General features: G+C 43.8%; 1 protein-coding gene across 2 annotated transcripts in view; it reads right to left on the reverse strand.

The window, feature by feature from the left end:
* Positions 1-9226, reverse strand: part of LOC138647945 (alpha-1-antitrypsin-like) — a 34633-nt gene extending 25407 nt beyond the window's left edge. Inside the window, exon 1 of one of the 2 annotated variants that reach the window (XM_069737340.1) lies at positions 9079-9226. In XM_069737340.1, coding sequence (XP_069593441.1) covers positions 9079-9121 — 43 coding nt within the window. In that variant the 5' untranslated portion in view covers positions 9122-9226. Of the gene's footprint in view, positions 1-3303; positions 3331-9078 lie in introns of those variants that run through there. The other variant, XM_069737350.1, reaches the window with a different exon arrangement.
* Positions 9227-17960: the final 8734 nt, after the last annotated feature.

Here is a 17960-nt window from a genome sequence, read left to right on the forward strand (position 1 = left end):
GTGTCTTGAGCTGCTCTGCATAATTTCCATGTGATTGAGCACTGCCCTCTTGATAAAGACCATAAAAATCAGCACCAAATAAAAAGACACATATCTTTGGAAACATGTCGGATTTTATAAAAGAAAAAATGCAATACTCAGCGGGAATTATGCACGACAAGAACCTGCTTCCTTTTGACTTGCTCCTCTTTAAATAAAAAGTCCTTTTTACTGCAATCTAAATGTTTTAAATACAAACCTCCTAAAAAAAATTGTCAAATTTTTATTTTTTCACCATTTCAACCCACCTTTAAAGAGAATTATGTTTGAATGAATATGCAAAATAGGTGCTCAGTGTACAGGGGTGGTCTAAAGCACCACCCCTTTGTCAGTCTGGCTTCTCCTCCCACTTCATTTTGCATTTTGTTCACAGGTCACATTTGTTTTACCTTATGGATGTCATGAAGGACCTGAGTTAGTACAATAGTACAGAGTATGTGTGCAGAGCATAACATTACATAATATTGGTGACACCTTATGGTCCATTTGTCGTGTGTTATGACCTTAGAAAAGTAATGAGAATGATGAGAGTCCACCGATGAGCTGTGGGACATGTTATAACATCTAAGGTCTCAACGTCTCATGTACAGCACCATGGAATCAATGGTGCTATATAAATAAATAATAATAAGGTCTGGTTAGTGGCAAGCAGGCTCTGGGTGGCAAGAACGCTGTGTACAGCACCTCCTAATTTTTGTTTAATCTATATGCAAACGTTTTAGGACCATGGCATTGATTTCTGTGGGACTCAGGGAATGTCCTACATGAGGTGGTCCACAGAACCTGCCATCTTGTGGTCTCTTACGGGGTTTACACATGGCCTGGTTGAGTACCTGAATGTGTCGCCTGATGATATTGTGTACAGTCAGTGTACGATATTGGTTATAGAGAACACCAATGATTGCCATACCCAGGGTGTAACCAAAAGGACTTAGGGTCCCAAAAAGTCCTATCATACTATTGTATCGACCCTGTTGTCGTACGCTCCACTGTGTTGTCTTTGTGTTTTCTAGCACCTTGCACTTTAGAGAATTTTTGCATGTTTGTTTTTTGTTTTTTCTTTTAATTTTATACATTAAAATTTATATTTTATTCCAATACGCTGTTATGTATACAATACTACTACATAGTGATTGTTCACTTCTCTGTTTATTTTTCACTTACAAAATATAATAAAGAATATATTAAAAAATACCAGTGTGGATAAGAAATACAAAGGAGAAAAAGTCTGTAAGAAGATCAGCAAAAACCAGGAGAACAAAACTAAGGTAGAGTCCAAGAAGAAACAATGCAAAGAGAAGATAAGAGACAACAGCAACTTCTCAAACTAGAGAGATTAGTGAGAAAAAATGGAAGAAAAGGAGAAAGATTAAGATGATAGACAATAAGGAGGAGGATAAATAGTCTACCACCCTACCCGTGCCCTCCGCTCCGCTAATGACCTCAGGTTAGCATCCTCAATAATCAGGACCTCCCACTCCCGTCTCCAAGACTTTACACGTGCTGCGCCGATTCTTTGGAATACACTACCTAGGTTAATACGATTAATCCCCAATCCCCACAGTTTTAAGCGTGCCCTAAAAACTCATTTGTTCAGACTGGCCTACTGCCTCAATGCATTAACGTAAGGATCCCTGTGTGGCCTATTTAAAAAAAAAAAAAAAAATGAATGTTCTCATACACTTTATGCAGTTAATAGCCCTCTGTGTCTGTACTGCTACATACTTAGGCAGTTAACTGGTTCATGCAGCTTTACATGAACACCCGAGCCTTACACTATGACCGGTCCGAATAACTAAAGCATTTGTTACCATCCACCTCTCGTGTCTCCCCTTTTCCTCATAGTTTGTAAGCTTGCGAGCAGGGCCCTCATTCCTCCTGGTATCTGTTTTGAACTGTATTTCTGTTATGCTGTAATGTCTATTGTCTGTACAAGTCCCCTCTATAATTTGTAAAGCGCTGCGGAATATGTTGGCGCTATATAAATAAAAATTATTATTATTATAATTATTATAAATAGAAAAGAAAATTAGAAATGCTAGACAAAGTCAAGAATTAGAACAGGGAGAATTAGGGATTGCAAAGTTAAGGAATAGAAAGGTGGATGGAGGAGAAGAAGGGGAGGTAAGGAAGAATAAAAGCAATGAGATGAATGAGAAGTAGAAGAAAAGAAAGCAGAAAAGTAGATGGAGGTAATGGAAGTAAATACAGAAAGAGCAGAGAGCAAAGCAGAATAATGATGGTTAGGAAGATGAAAGACGAAAAGAAAATAAAGAGAGAAGAAGAGAAAATGAAAAATAGAACAAGGGGAGGAAAGGGAAGATGAAATGGAAAAGGAGAAAGGAAGAGAAAATAAGAAGGAGGACAAGCAAGAATATACAAAGAGATGGAAATAAAAAATAGAAGAAAGAAAAGAAGAATCGATGGAAATAAAGAAAGAAGAATAATTGGTAGAAGAATGAAAAATAAGAAGAGAATGAAGAACTAGAAAAGGAGGTGGAGAAAGGAAAGAAAGAAAACACGGAAGAAAATAAGACAAAAAGATAAAAATCAAAAATATGAAGCGGAGAAGAGCAATGAGAAGAATAAGCAGGAAATGGAAAGGACAAGTAAACGTAGGCAGAAGTAAAAAAGAAAAAAATGACAAAAAAGGGGAAAGTAAACAAGTAATAGAGAAAGTGAACATGAAGGAGGGCAAGAAAAAATAAAAAAAGGAAAAATAGGTAAAGAATGAAAAGAATGAAGAGTAGGAGGTAACAAAGTAGATGAAAAGTAATAGAAACAAGAAGGAGAAGGACAGAAAGAGAAGAGGAAATTCAGGGATATGAGATGAATTACACACAAAGAAGAATAAAGGAAAGAGAGAGAATATGAAGTAGAAATATTAAAGAAGATTAGTAGGTTGGAAATCAACGGGAGAAAGTGAAGGAGTGCGATGTTCTGCCAATAACTGCTATTTTCATGCCGGCATAAAACATCTGATCAAACGTTTGTCAGGTGATCGCAGATATGTGTATTACATGGGCCAGTAATTGGTAATGAGCATCAGTGAGATTATCCCATGGTCTCCAAGAGCCATTAGTCTCACATATGCCTCCTGCTTTATCAGAGGCTCAGGCGCTATCCTCTACCTCTCCCATACTTTACACTTTACACTTAAGCTTTGCTTGTTTTGATAAAATACAAGACATCGGCACCAGGAGAGATAATTTGATTTACAGTAAGGACAGAAGACTAAGTAGAAATTTAAGCTGTAATACTCACCAGCCGCACCGGGATGAGTGGAGATATAAAGCCGTCTCTCCCTGTATATATAATATATATATATATATATATATGTGTGTATATTTACTTTCACACTTATGCAATGTTTATTTTCTTCAAATAAGAGTGCAGCAATCTTTGTCCTGTTTTTTTGATTCCACTGATTAAACAGTGATGCAAGATACTCAGGTAAAGCTGCATGCCAACTCAGCCCAAAAGTGGTGTGGAAAAATTACAAAATCCATAAAAAGTAACTTCTGCTTTAGGCGACCGTTCAGAATAAGCTGTTATGTGTGAATAAGGAATATCGCTACCACTGGTCATTACACCACTTGTGTCCTGCACTGTAAACACGTTTCCCAGGCACTATCCCAAATTTTCATCTGTCGTTGAGTTAGTAGGAGCAGACTAGGTGCTATAATGTCTCTCATGTATTGTACACCCAGACATGAGGGATTCCTGCTGTTCTGCCACTATGTAGCATGTGCTCAGAAGCAGCAGCAGCATGGAGGACATTACACAGCAGAACCTAGCAGTGTAGCTGTGAATCCAGTCTTCCTAAACCTAGGAAAATGGGAGTGGGAGGAAATTGAGCGCTCATATTTGGAAAAAAGATGTATATTACTCTGACAAGATATGTTACAGAGGTTCTTATCTTTCTCTGTACAATTGATTTCCACTTCTATTGTTCTCAGTATGGTCACCGATTCAGTTCCATTAGACATCTTAAATGACCCAGTTAAACATCAATATTGCTACTCACTTGTCCCAGGTCCAGTGCTAACTTCTGCCTCGTTCCCCTATGGATGGCTCGCTTTGTGCTAGTCCTCGCAAGGTGCTACAGTAGCCCGACATGTCTGTCTGGTGTCAGTGAGGCCGGATCAGTATTCAGGTAGTTGTGCACTCTGCTTCTATGAACTTTCCGTGGGTCTAGTGTCACTTCCGCTTGTCTCTGCTGATGATTCCTGATCTGTACCCTCATTTCTGCTATTCCTGATGCTTCCTGCTATTCCTGATGATTCCTGGTCCGTACCCTCACCTCTGCTATTCCTGATGTTTCTTGCTATTCTTGATGATTCCTGGTCCATACCCCCATTTCTGCTATTTGCACTTTCTTAATATCGTCTGTGGGTTTCAGGCCCATTATATCACAGGATTGATTGTGCCTATATTAAGAACAGAACAGTCACCAACTGTGAAAAGCCTAACAGTCACAGCAGTGCTGAGATTCTGTGAAAATAAGTGGGTGAGAGGTGTAAAATGATAGTAGATATAGGAATTGTTGCAATTTCACTCATTTTATGGGTCAGTATCAGAAAAGTTCTGCAAGCATCAAAGCCAAATAATCAGACCCTAATATTGGCTCATACAGTAGGTGTAGGCAATTGGGTCAGATGTTTGAATAAGGTTGGAAGATTAATAATATTAACTAGGACAGATGATAACCTAATAAAACTCAGAACGATTCAGTACACTGTCCCCAGGACACACTAACTGGCAGATCTCTAATCATGTGCTCCAATATAGAAGTCCTCCCATCCCCGATGCTGTGTCCATTATCACCCCACATGCAGCACAGGACTTAGTGTGGGTTTTTTTCACTCTTGGGCAATGTACAGTATGTCTCCTGTTATTAACAGAGATCTAAAGCAAGTCTGTGCAGCACAGAGAAGCAATCCACCATATACAGTATTTGTACAAGAATATGACCACTATAATACTGCTCTCTATGTACAAAAATATAACTACTATAATACTGCTTCCTATGTACAAAAATATAACTACTATAATACTACTCCTATGTACAAAAATATAACTAATATAATACTGCTCCTATGTACAAGAATATAACTAACAGAATAATGCTCCTTTTGTACACGAATATAACTACTATAATACTGTCCACTTTCTGCAAGAATATAACTACTATAATACTGCCCCCTATGTACAAGAATAAAACTACTGTAATACTACCCGTATATACAAGAATTTACTATAATAATACCCCATATGTACAAAAATATAACTAACATATCCCCCATCCTCTGGAACTCTCTGCCCCAACACGTCCGACTATCAACCACAGTCGGATCCTTCAGACAGAACCTGAAAACTCATCTCTTCAGGAAAGCCTACAGCCTGCCTTGACACCGCTGCTGCCTCACCAACACCGGAGCTACCGCCTCACCAACACCGGAGCTACCGCCTCACGAACACCGGAGCTACCGCCTCACCAACACCGGAGCTACCGCCTCACCAACACCGGAGCTACCGCCTCACCAACACCGGAGCTACCGCCTCACCAACACCGGAGCTCCTGCAACCCTCAACCTACTGTCTCCTTCCCCATAATCCTGTAGAATGTAAGCCCGCAAGGGCAGGGTCCTCGCCCCTCTGTATCAGTCCGTCATTGTAAGCTTGTTTACTGTATGTGATATTTGTAACTTGTATGTAACCCCTTCTCATGTACAGCACCATGGAATCAATGGCGCTATATAAATAAATAATAATAATAATAATACTGCTGCTATATACAAGAATATAACTACTATAATACTGCCCTCTATGTACAAGAATATAACTACTGTAATACTACCCATATATACAAGAATTTAATATAATAATACCCCATATGTACAAGAATATAACTAATATAATACTGCTGCTATATACAAGAATATAACTACTATAATACTGCCCTCTATGTACAAAAATATAACTACTATAATACTGCCCCTATGTACAAGAATATAACTACTATAATACTGCTCCTTTTGTGCAAAAATATAACTGCTATAATATTGCCCCTATGTACAAGAATATAGCTACTATAATACTGCCAATATTTTCAAGAATATAACTACTATAATATTGCCTCCTTTGTACAAGCATATAACTATTATAATACTGCCCCTATGTACAAGAATATAACTGCTATAATACTGCTCCTTATGTACAAGAATATAACTGCTATAGTACTGCCCATATGTACAGGAATATAACTACTATAATACTGCCCCCTATGTACAAGAATATAACTACTATAATACTGCTCCTATGTACAGGAATATAACTACTATAATACTGCCCCTATGTACAAGAATATAACTACTATAATACTGCCTCCTTTGTACAAGCATATACCATATATACTCGAGTATAAGCCGACCCGAGTAGTATAAGCCGACCCCCCTAATTTTGCCACAAAAAACTGGGAAAACTTAATGACTCGAGTATAAGCCTAGGGTGGAAAATGCAGCAGCTACCGGTAAATTTCAAAAGTAAAAATAGATACCAATAAAAGTAAAATTAATTGAGACATCAGTAGGTTAAGTGTTTTTGAATACCCATATTGAATCAGGAGCCCCATATAATGCTTCATAAAGTTTATGATGGCCCCATAAGATGCTCCATATTAAAATATGCCCCATATAATCCTGCATAAAGGTTAATAAGGGCCCCATAAGATGCTCCATAGAGATATTTGCCCTATATAGTGCTGCACAAGTGTTATGGCCCCATAAGATGCTCCGTACAGTCACTTGCCCCATATAGTGCTGCACAAGTGTTATGGCCCCCATAAGATGCTCCGCACAGCCACTTGCCCCTTATAGTGCTGCATAAGCGTTATGGCCCCATAAGATGCTCCGCACAGCCACTTGCCCCTTATAGTGCTGCACAAGCGTTATGGCCCCATAAGATGCTCCGCACAGCCACTTGACTCTTATAGTGCTGCACAAGTGTTATGGCCCCATAAGATGCTCCGCACAGCTATTTGCCCCTTATAGTGCTGCACAAGTGTTATGGCCCCATACAGATGCTCCACACAGCCTCTTGCCCCATATAGTGCTGCACAAGTGTTATGGCCCCATACAGATGCTCCGCAAGTGTTATGGCCCCATACAGATGCTCCGTACAGTCACTTGCCCCATATAGTGCTGCACAAGTGTTATGGCCCCCATAAGATGCTCCGCACAGCCACTTGCCCCTTATAGTGCTGCATAAGCGTTATGGCCCCATAAGATGCTCCGCACAGCCACTTGCCCCTTATAGTGCTGCACAAGCGTTATGGCCCCATAAGATGCTCCGCACAGCCACTTGACTCTTATAGTGCTGCACAAGTGTTATGGCCCCATAAGATGCTCCGCACAGCTATTTGCCCCTTATAGTGCTGCACAAGTGTTATGGCCCCATACAGATGCTCCGCACAGCCTCTTGCCCCATATAGTGCTGCACAAGTGTTATGGCCCCATACAGATGCTCCGCAAGTGTTATGGCCCCATACAGATGCTCCGCATAGCCACTTGCCCCTTATAGTGCTGCACAAGTGTTATGGCCCCATAAGATGATCCATACAGTCACTGCCCCATATAGTGCTGCACAAGAGTTATGGCCCCATAAGATGCTCCATACAGTCACTTGCCCCTTATAGTGCTGCACAAGTGTTATGGCCCAATAAGATGCTCCGCACAGCCACTTGCCCCATATAGTGCTGCACAAGTGTTATGGCCCCATAAGATGCTCCGTACAGACACTTGACCCTTATAGTGCTGCACAAGTGTTATGGCCCCATGCAGATGCTCCGCACAGTCACTTGCCCCTTATAATGCTGCACAAGTGTTATGGCCCCATACAGATGCTCCGCACAGCCACTTGCCCCTTATAGTGCTGCACAAGTGTTATGGCGCCATACAGATGCTCCGCACAGCCACTTGCCCCTTATAGTGCTGCACAAGTGTTATGGCCCAATAAGATGCTCCGCACAGCCACTTGCCCCATATAGTGCTGCACAAGTGTTATGGTCCCATACAGATGCTCCGCAAAGCCACTTGCCCCTTATAGTGCTGCACAAGTGTTATGGCCCCATACAGATGCTCCGCACAGCCACTAGCCCCATTTGCTTTTGCTGCCATAAAAAAAAAAATCACATACTCACCTCTCCGTCGCTCAGGACCCCGGAACTTTTACCTGCTCCTCGTGCGGCTCCGTCTTCGGCACTGACGTTCAGCAGAGGGCGCGCACTGACTACGTCACCGCGCCCTCTGACCTGAGCGTCACATCCAGAGGACGCTGGAGACGGAGCCGCACCGGAACGAGGAGAGAGGAGAGGTAAATATCGCGCAGCGCTACGCTCCCCCTCCCCGTATACTCACCGGGTCCTAGCGTTGCGTCCCTGCTTCTTCCCCAGCGCTGCATCTTCTTCCTGTATTGAGCGGTCACCGTTACTGATCATTACAGTAATGAATATGCGGCTCCACCTCTATGGGAGGTGGAGCCGCATATTCATTTCTGTAATGAGCGGTACCATGCGACCGCTCAGTACAGGAAGAAGCTGCAGCGCTGGAAGAAGCAGGGACGTCCAGGGACCGCGCTGGGAGCAGGTAAGTATAATTACACAGCCCCCGCTCCCCCTCCCCTGCCGACCCCTGGGTATGACTCGAGTATAAGCCGAGAGGGGGACTTTCAGCCAAAACAAATGGGCTGAAAATCTCGGCTTATACTCGAGTATATACGGTAACTACTATAATACTGCCCCTATGTACAAGAATATAACTACTATAATATTGCTCCTATGCACAAGAATATAACTACTTTAATTGTAGAACAAATAGGGAAAAGTTTATGAAGTGAACGGCACTAGAGGAGTATACTATCCAGACTTGGATACAAGTGAATCCAATTTAACAGCTTGCACGAAATCTCAGGGATCAAGGTGCTCAGTATCAAAAGCATGAAGTCCGTGATACAAAAAATAGAAAGAAATGCGGCACTCACCCTTTTTGCTTGTGAAATCGTGCTGTTTTAATTGGACTGACATGAAGAAGTAGTAGTTACATGTGCATGAAATAAATCAGGCGTGCAGGAGGGTGCGGAGAGAGAAAGAGGACGACGCCGTTTCTCACGGAATGTGCTTCAACGGGTCCAGGTGATTGATTACTGCTCGTCATTTCCTTTTAAAGAGGGTTAGACGTATGTGCACAGATATAAACTAACAAATAAGTAAAACAATCGTGAAAGTGCATTAAGAACAAGTAATCATAAAACACAAACAGACTTATAACTTTAAGCGACATTTTCAAAACTTTTTGGCATTAATTATAACATCAGTTGCGTTTATAAGAAAAACAACAGGTCTAATCTGTCATTTAGCCCTGTCAGACTTTGTGCGTTAGCATTCAGTATCCATCTGGCTTCTTTTTGCATTAACCATTTATTGTGATCGCCTCCCTGCGGAGGATATTTTACAATTTCCAAACCAGCGAACCTTAACAGCTCTGGATCAGAATTATGTTTTTCTTTCATGTTTTATCTTTTATGTTTGAAACAAAAGGAAAATCTTTCTTCTACAGTATTCCCCCTTTTTTGGGATTTACTTTTTAAAAAATCTATCTGTGTATGTTTCTTAATCCGATTTTCAGCTTCTTCCAACAATTGTGAGGGATAGCCTCTTTTTCTAAAGCGCAATTTTAACTCATTCACTTGTTCATTGAAAATGTCATCATTATTATTAATCTTGCGTAATCTTACCATCTGACTATAAGGTAACCCTTTCTTCGTGTGCAGTGGATGCGCACTATTGAAATGTAATAAATTATTAGTAGCTGTTGGCTTCTTATATACCTTAGTGATGATTTCTCCTTCCAAGATCTCTATTTTAATATCAAGATATTCTAAACTATTAGCCCCAAAGCAAGATGTGAATAACATATTTTCTGTATTAGTTGCATTCAAATATTCGACGAAATTATTAAACTCTGTCCTTTCCCCATCCCATATTATCAGAATATCGGCCACAAATCTAACATAAAAGCGAATATGCTTCAAAAATGGATTAGTTATGTTAGTGATGTATGTTTCTTCAAAGATTGCTAGAAACAAATTGGCATATGTACATGCGGTGGGCGTACCCATCGCGGTCCCGACTCTTTGTTCATACCATTTATCCATAAACTTAAAAGCGTTATGAGATAAAATAAATTCTAAACCTTCCAGAATAAACAAGGTTAACCCTGTCTCTGTGTTTGTTTTTTCCAGAACCTTCTGAATTGCTTTTAAGCCTTTCTCTTGTGGGATACGGCCCAGGTATAAAGATTTACTACATCTGTTGATGTTAATGAAAATGTACATTGCCAATCTATATCTTTTAAGGCCTGCACCAGGTATTCAGAATCTCTAATATATGATGGAATTGTTGGAAAATATGGTTTTAATAACCAATCTATATATTGGGATAATGATTCTGTTAAAGAATTAATGCCAGATATTATTGGGCGACCTGGTGGCCTTTTCATGCATTTGTGGAGCTTAGGTATACTTTACCAATGAGGGAATTGTGGAAATTCTGGTAGCAAACTTTCTGCATGTTTTTTCGTTAATATCCCATTTTCTACATATTTTCTTAGCAATGATCTTAATTTTGCTTTATATTTCTGGGTTGGGTTATTAGTTAGAGGACAGTATGTGACAGAATCTCCTGATTGTTTAAGGGCTTTTTCAATGTAGTACTCACGATCTAAGACTAGTAGGTTACCGTCTTTGTCTGCATTACGAATCACTATGTAATCCCATTTTTTTTTAGCTCTTTTAATGCCAAAAGTTCTCTATTTGTTAAATTTCTACTCGGTGTATGATAAAAAAATTGCATTTACATCTTTTATTACTAGATCTTGAAAAAGATCAATGGTATTACCTGGGGAGATGGGGGGCATGTATTTAGACGATATTCCTCCTCTAAATGGGATTTCTTTTGAAGCCTAATGTACCAATACAGTTTTTATTTTCCAAAGAAATTAGTGAAGTTTGGCTCAATAGATCTTGTTTTTTGCCCTTGCTAAAATGTTTTTGTAGGTGCAGTTTTCTTACACTCTTGAACAAATCTATTTTAAAGTCCGTGAGGTCAAATTCTTCCGGCAAACAGTAATTAAGTCCTTTAGATAAAAGTGAGATATGGTCCGCTGTAAGAGTTCTTTTAGACAGATTTATTACTTGAAGGTCCTCTTTTTCTTCTTCTATGGTTATTTCCTCCAGGAGACTTGCTTGCGCTTTCTCCTGACGTTTACGTTTTCTGTCTCCTCGTCTAGTTACATTATTAAGAAAATATGTAGAAAATGGGTGTGACAAAACACTCTGGGATCGCCTTTGCTGGGGTCAAAGGACACGTGGTTTGTGCATTGAATCTGAGGCGTACAGCAGGTTTCTGAGCAGGCTGACCTCAGGTCAGATTTATTAACGTGAAAGCAATACAAAAAACAAAACATAAAAATAAATCCTAGCCTGTCCGGCACTAACTAAACAAATACGTTGCTATCTCAACAACTGGGGGGGCTTCTCCCACCCAGCTAACATCGCACAGATCTTGAGCAGAGCTCTTCACTCACGTTTGTCCCACACAGGCAGGCAATCTGTGTGCCCCAGGCAGACACTGGAAACACCCAGCTGGTCATCTTTTATTCCTGTAATCATTAACCCATTAGCACCCTGAAGATACTGAGTGGCCTAATTCACATAGGACAAACACCTGGGCGAGATATACCTGCCTCCATCTACCACACCAGCATGAGTCTTACATATCCCCCCCCCCTTGCTCAGACCACTCCGGTCGAGCAAGAACACTTTTGAAACAGTGCACTCGGGATAGGGCATCGGCGTTCCCCATCTGCACCCCAGGTCGGTGCTCCACCGTAAAAGAGTAAGCCTGCAGGGCAAGGAACCACCGGGTTACCCGACTATTACGGTCCTTGTGGAGGTGCATCCACTTGAGAGGGGCATGGTCGGTGACCAGCCTAAACTTCCTACCAGCCAGGTAATACTTGAGGGAGTCGAGAGCCCATTTAATGACTAGGCACTCTTTTTCAACCACCGCATATCTCTGCTCATGTACATTCAGTTTCCGACTGAGATAGAGGACCGGGTGTTCGACTCCGTCCCTCACCTGGGAAAGTACAGCTCTGACACCAGTATCAGAGGCATCAGTTTGTACCACAAACTCGCTGCTGAAATCAGGAGTCACTAGTACGGGCTGAGAGCACAAAGCCCGTTTCAGGCTGTGGAAGGCCTCTTCAGCAGCTGAGGTCCATTTTACCATGACGGAACCCTTCCCCTTGGTAAGATCCGTCAAGGGAGTAGCCATGGCTGCAAAATTGGGTATGAACCGGCGATAATAGCCGGCAATCCCCAGGAAAGCCTGCACTTGTTTCTTGTTCACTGGTTGTGGCCAGCCCTGAATTGCCTGTATTTTGTCGATCTGGGGTTTAACCACTCCTCGGCCAATCACGTAGCCCAAGTATCGGGCTTCTTCAAGCCCGATGTGGCATTTCTTGGGGTTTGCCGTTAAACCTGCATCTCGCAGGTCATCAATCACCGCTTGTACCTTCTGGAGATGAGTTTCCCAGTCCATGCTGTAAATTACAATGTCATCCAGGTAGGCAGAAGCGTACTGTCTGTGAGGCCTCAAGACTCGATCCATCAATCTCTGGAACGTTGCGGGAGCTCCGTGAAGTCCAAACGGCATATAGACATACTGGAACAGACCTTCCGGTGTAGCAAATGCCGTCTTCTCTCTGGCCGCCTCGGCCAGAGGAATCTGCCAGTACCCCTTTGTTAAATCCAGGGTCGTAATGTATCGGGCTTTACCAAGCCGGTCGATCAACTCATCGACCCGGGGCATAGGGTACGCATCAAATTTAGAAACTGCATTCAGTTTCCTAAAGTCATTACAAAACCGGATGGAGCCATCCGGTTTAGGTATCAACACAATTGGACTGGACCAGGCGCTGTGTGACTCCTCAATGACTCCTAAGTCCAACATTGCCATCACTTCCCGGGAGACAGCTTCACGGCGGGCTTCTGGAATCCGGTAGGGCTTCACATGAACAGTGACGCCAGGCTCTGTGACAATCTCATGTTTCACCAACTTAGTCCGGCCAGGTTTTTCGGAGAAAAACTGTCGGTTCTGTAACAAAAATTGCTTAACCTCAGATTTTTGTTGTTCTGAGAGAGTCTCAGCAACCCGCACCTCTGGTACAGTAGGTGAACAAACCGGACGGGGCAGATCCGCCGTTAGGGCAGAGCGGTCTTTCCAGGATTTTATCAGATTCACATGATAAATCTGTTCCGATTTTCTCTTACCCGGCTGGTACACTTTATAGTTCACTTCACCAACTCTTTCTCGGACCTCAAATGGGCCCTGCCATTTCGCCAGGAATTTACTATCCACCGTAGGGATTAGGACCAACACCCTATCGCCGGGTGCAAATGTACGGACCTTAGCGCCTCTATCATAACTTTGCCTCTGGGCTCCCTAGGCCTGTAACATATGGTCCCTAACAATGGGCATGACAGCGGCAATACGATCCTGCATTTGTGTTACATGGTCGATCACCATTTTAAAGGGAGTGACTTGACCTTCCCAGGTTTCTTTTGCGACGTCCAGCAGTCCCCGGGGACGACGGGCGTACAACAGTTCGAAAGGCGAAAATCCTGTGGAAGACTGTGGAACTTCCCTAATGGCAAACAGCAAATAGGGTAACAAGTAATCCCAGTTCTTCCCATCTTTGTCTATTGCCTTCCGGAGCATCTGTTTTAAGGTTTTGTTGAAGCGCTCAACCAGGCCATCTGTTTGAGGGTGATAGACAGACGTACGCAACGGGTCTATTTGTAAGAGCCTGCAGAGCTCCTTCATTACCCTCGACATAAAGGGAGTCCCCTGGTCGGTGAGTATCTGTTTTGGAATTCCCACCCGACTAAACACTTGTACCAATTCCTTGGCGATCGTCTTGGTAGCTGTGTTACGCAAAGGGACGGCTTCCGGGTAACGAGTGGCATAGTCCACGATGACAAGGATATGTTGGTGCCCACGTGCGGATCGGGGAAGGGGCCCAACCAAATCCATCCCAATTCTCTCAAAAGGGACCCCGATGATAGGAAGGGGTACCAAAGGGCTACGGAACTGAGATTTAGGGGCCGCGATTTGGCACTCTGGACAGGACTCACAATAGTTACGCACATCACAATGTATTCCAGGCCACACAAAACAATGCAATATCCTTTCTGTGGTTTTCTGTACCCCCAGATGTCCCCCCATTATATGTCCGTGGGCCAAATCCAGTACCTTCCGCCGATAAGGTTTGGGTACCACTAACCGTTGCACTGTGTCTTCCCCTTTTTTTCTACCTGGTAGAGCAAATAATTTTCAAGAACCATATATGGGTACGCTAGCCTAGTGTCAGGTTCTACGGGTACCCCATCTATCATTTTTACATTTTTCCTAGCCGGAGTCAGGGTAGGATCTTTCATTTGCTCGCTGTGAAAGTCATCCACCTGGACTCCCAAATCTGGCAGGCAGGGTGCCGGATGGCTGTCTGCCTCCGCCTCTCGCTGAGGTTCCTCAGTTTCCTCTGTTTCCCCCGCCATGACGGAGAAGGGGTACTGAAGGTTAGATTCACTAACCTCCCCAGCAACATCTTCCTGTGGGGTCTCCTCTAGGGACTCGGGACCTCCAGATGGCATGGGAGAAGATTCACGGGTACAGCTACCGTGAAGGAGCAACTGATTCTCCCACAACTGCCAGAAGTAGGGAAAATCCCTGCCCAGGATTACATCATGTAACAATGCGGGAACGAGTCCCACTTTGTGCTGCACTGACCCATAGGGAGTAGAAATCCATATGACCGCTGTTAAGTACGAGCAGGTGTCACCATGCACACACGTCACAGAAAACTTGTCAGACGGACCAGACGGAAGTGCCACTAGACTAGCTTTCACCAGAGTCACCACACTTCCAGAGTCTAGTAATGCCACAACATTTTTCCCATCAACAGATAATTCACACAGGTGTTTCACTGTATCATTTTGACGTGCATTCACACTCACTAGCTGTGTAACCAAAGACATGCGTTTTCTAGAGTCTATAACGTCGCACTGCATGGGTTCAGCGGTAACAGGACAGTTCGCAGAAACATGACCCTTCTCATGGCAACGGAAACACCTAACAGGTCCCCTACTGAGACCACCGTCCAATACTCTTGGTCTCGGAGTGCGAGCAGTCCCGGACTCCTCCCCCACAGTTTTAAGCGATTTTCCTTCACCCGTGGTCCCTGGAACAGTCTTACCGGTTCCACGAGGAGGAGGCACAGACCGGGGTTTGGCGGTGTCGTTGGGAAGTCCTTCTGCCACGGAATAACGCTCGACCAACTCCACAAGTTGATCCGCTGTCGTGGGATTTCCTTGGCTTACCCACCTTTTCAGCGCTGGGGGTAGTACTCTCAGGTACTTGTCCAGGACAACCCGCTGGATTATTTCGGGTATTGTCAGTACCTCGGGTTGCAGCCATTTCTTTGTCAAGTAGATCAGGTCGAACATCTGAGACCGCGCTGGTTTATCTTGCTGGTATGTCCACTGATGTACCCTCTGTACACGGACAGCCGTCGTCACACCCAGCCGGGCCAGGATCTCAGCTTTCAGCTTCTCAAAGTCCTGAGCGACCTCCGGGTCCAAATCATGGTAAGCTTTTTGGGCCTCGCCGGAGAGAAACGGGGCAATCAAATCGGCCCATCGTGCCTTCGGCCACTTCTCTCTCAATGCCGTCCGCTCAAACGTTGTCAGGTATGCCTCGACGTCATCTTCTGCAGTCAGCTTTTGCCAGTATCGACTCACATGGATCCTTCTGGACTCTGCTTCCGGGTCAGCGTCAGGCATGCTCACCAGGCGCTGCGCCACCTGTTGGAGAAGTTGGCGGTCTGCAACCGTCATGTCCAGTAACTCCTTCAGCTGTGCGGCCATCAAGCGATTAGCTTCGTGCTGTGCGGCAGTGGCCTGCTGCTGTACGGCAGTGGACTGTACTAAGGCTTTCACCACGTCTTCCATGCTGTCGCCTGTGCCACGGTATGCCCGCGTTCTCCACCACAATGTGACAAAACACTCTGGGATCGCCTTTGCTGGGGTCAAAGGACACGTGGTTTGTGCATTGAATCTGAGGCGTACAGCAGGTTTCTGAGCAGGCTGACCTCAGGTCAGATTTATTAACGTGAAAGCAACACAAAAAACAAAACATAAAAATAAATCCTAGCCTGTCCGGCACTAACTAAACAAATACGTTGCTATCTCAACAACTGGGGGGGCTTCTCCCACCCAGCTAACATCGCACAGATCTTGAGCAGAGCTCTTCACTCACGTTTGTCCCACACAGGCAGGCAATCTGTGTGCCCCAGGCAGACACTGGAAACACCCAGCTGGTCATCTTTTATTCCTGCAATCATTAACCCATTAGCACCCTGAAGATACTGAGTGGCCTAATTCACATAGGACAAACACCTGGGCGAGATATACCTGCCTCCATCTACCACACCAGCATGAGTCTTACATGGGATATTAGGCTGCTTTCACACATCAGGTTTTTCGCCGGATGCCGGTTCCGGCGTTGCGCCGCAGCACTGTATCCGGCTTTTTTTTAGAAACCGGATGAACACCGGATGAGACGGATCCGTTTTTCAGCCGGATCAGGTGTCCGGATCCTACGAAAAACCGGATCTGTCCCATCCAGTTACCATCCGTTTCGTCCGGTTTTCTTTCCGTTTTTTAACGGATTCGGCTTTTAAAAATGCCCCCTGAAAGGCTAAAAAGGTGATTGGCCCACTGAAAACTATATATACAGTGTTCCTAACATCTGTGACGGACTGGAGAGGAGCAAGATACAGAGCAAGATGGACGGCATTATTGCGAAGATTCTGCAGCACATCGTGGATTTCATCGTGGAGGTGAATCGATTGAAAGCAATTGTTATTGAGAAGGAGCGAGAGAGACAGCGTGTCATCCGTCTGCGACGCCGCCGTTTGTGGATCCACCCCATCACGGCACAGAGAATGACCCGTGGAGTCTTTTCCACTTTGTATATGGAGCTACGAGGTGACCCTGACAAGTTTTTCAGCTATGTGCGGATGAAAGCTGAGAACTTTGATGTATTGGTGGAGCGGGTTGAACATCTAATAAGAAGGAGTGATACCTATTGCCGATTCTCCATTACCCCGGCTGAGCTTCTGATGGTCACTCTTCGGTAAGCATTCTTTTTGGATCTACTCTTGTAGGGCACTTTCGTTGATATTTTGAATTCGCAGTAATTTCAGCCTTGCTTTTGTCCACAGATTCCTAGCAACTGGTGAATCCCTGTCTTCACTACATTTTCAGTTCAGACTGGGCATTTCAACCATATCTGGAATAGTGAGGCACACTTGCCGTGCACTGTGGGACTCTCTGCATGAAGAATACATTCCACATCCCACAATGCAGACATGGTTGGAAGTAGCTGACAGATTCCTGGAAGTTTGTCAGTTTCCCAATTGCTTGGGTGCCGTGGACGGGAAACACATCCGCATCGTGAAACCGCCTGGTTCTTGATCTCAGTATTTTAACTACAAGAAGTACTTTTCCATCGTGCTGATGGCCATTGCTGATGCGGATTACAAATTTGTAGCGGTGGACATTGGGGCGTATGGCCGTTCTAATGATTCGCAAGTTTTCAAACTGTCTTCTATGGGGCGGCATTTATATGGACAAACCTTTCAATTTCCCCCCACAAACCACTGCCTCAAACCTCAGAGCTACCAATCCCATTTGTTTGTGTTGGGGATGAAGCTTTTCAGCCTTCCGAGCATCTTTTGAAA

This window comes from Ranitomeya imitator, chromosome 1 (genome assembly GCF_032444005.1).
Source record: "Ranitomeya imitator isolate aRanImi1 chromosome 1, aRanImi1.pri, whole genome shotgun sequence".
Taxonomy (NCBI): Eukaryota; Metazoa; Chordata; class Amphibia; order Anura; family Dendrobatidae; genus Ranitomeya; species Ranitomeya imitator.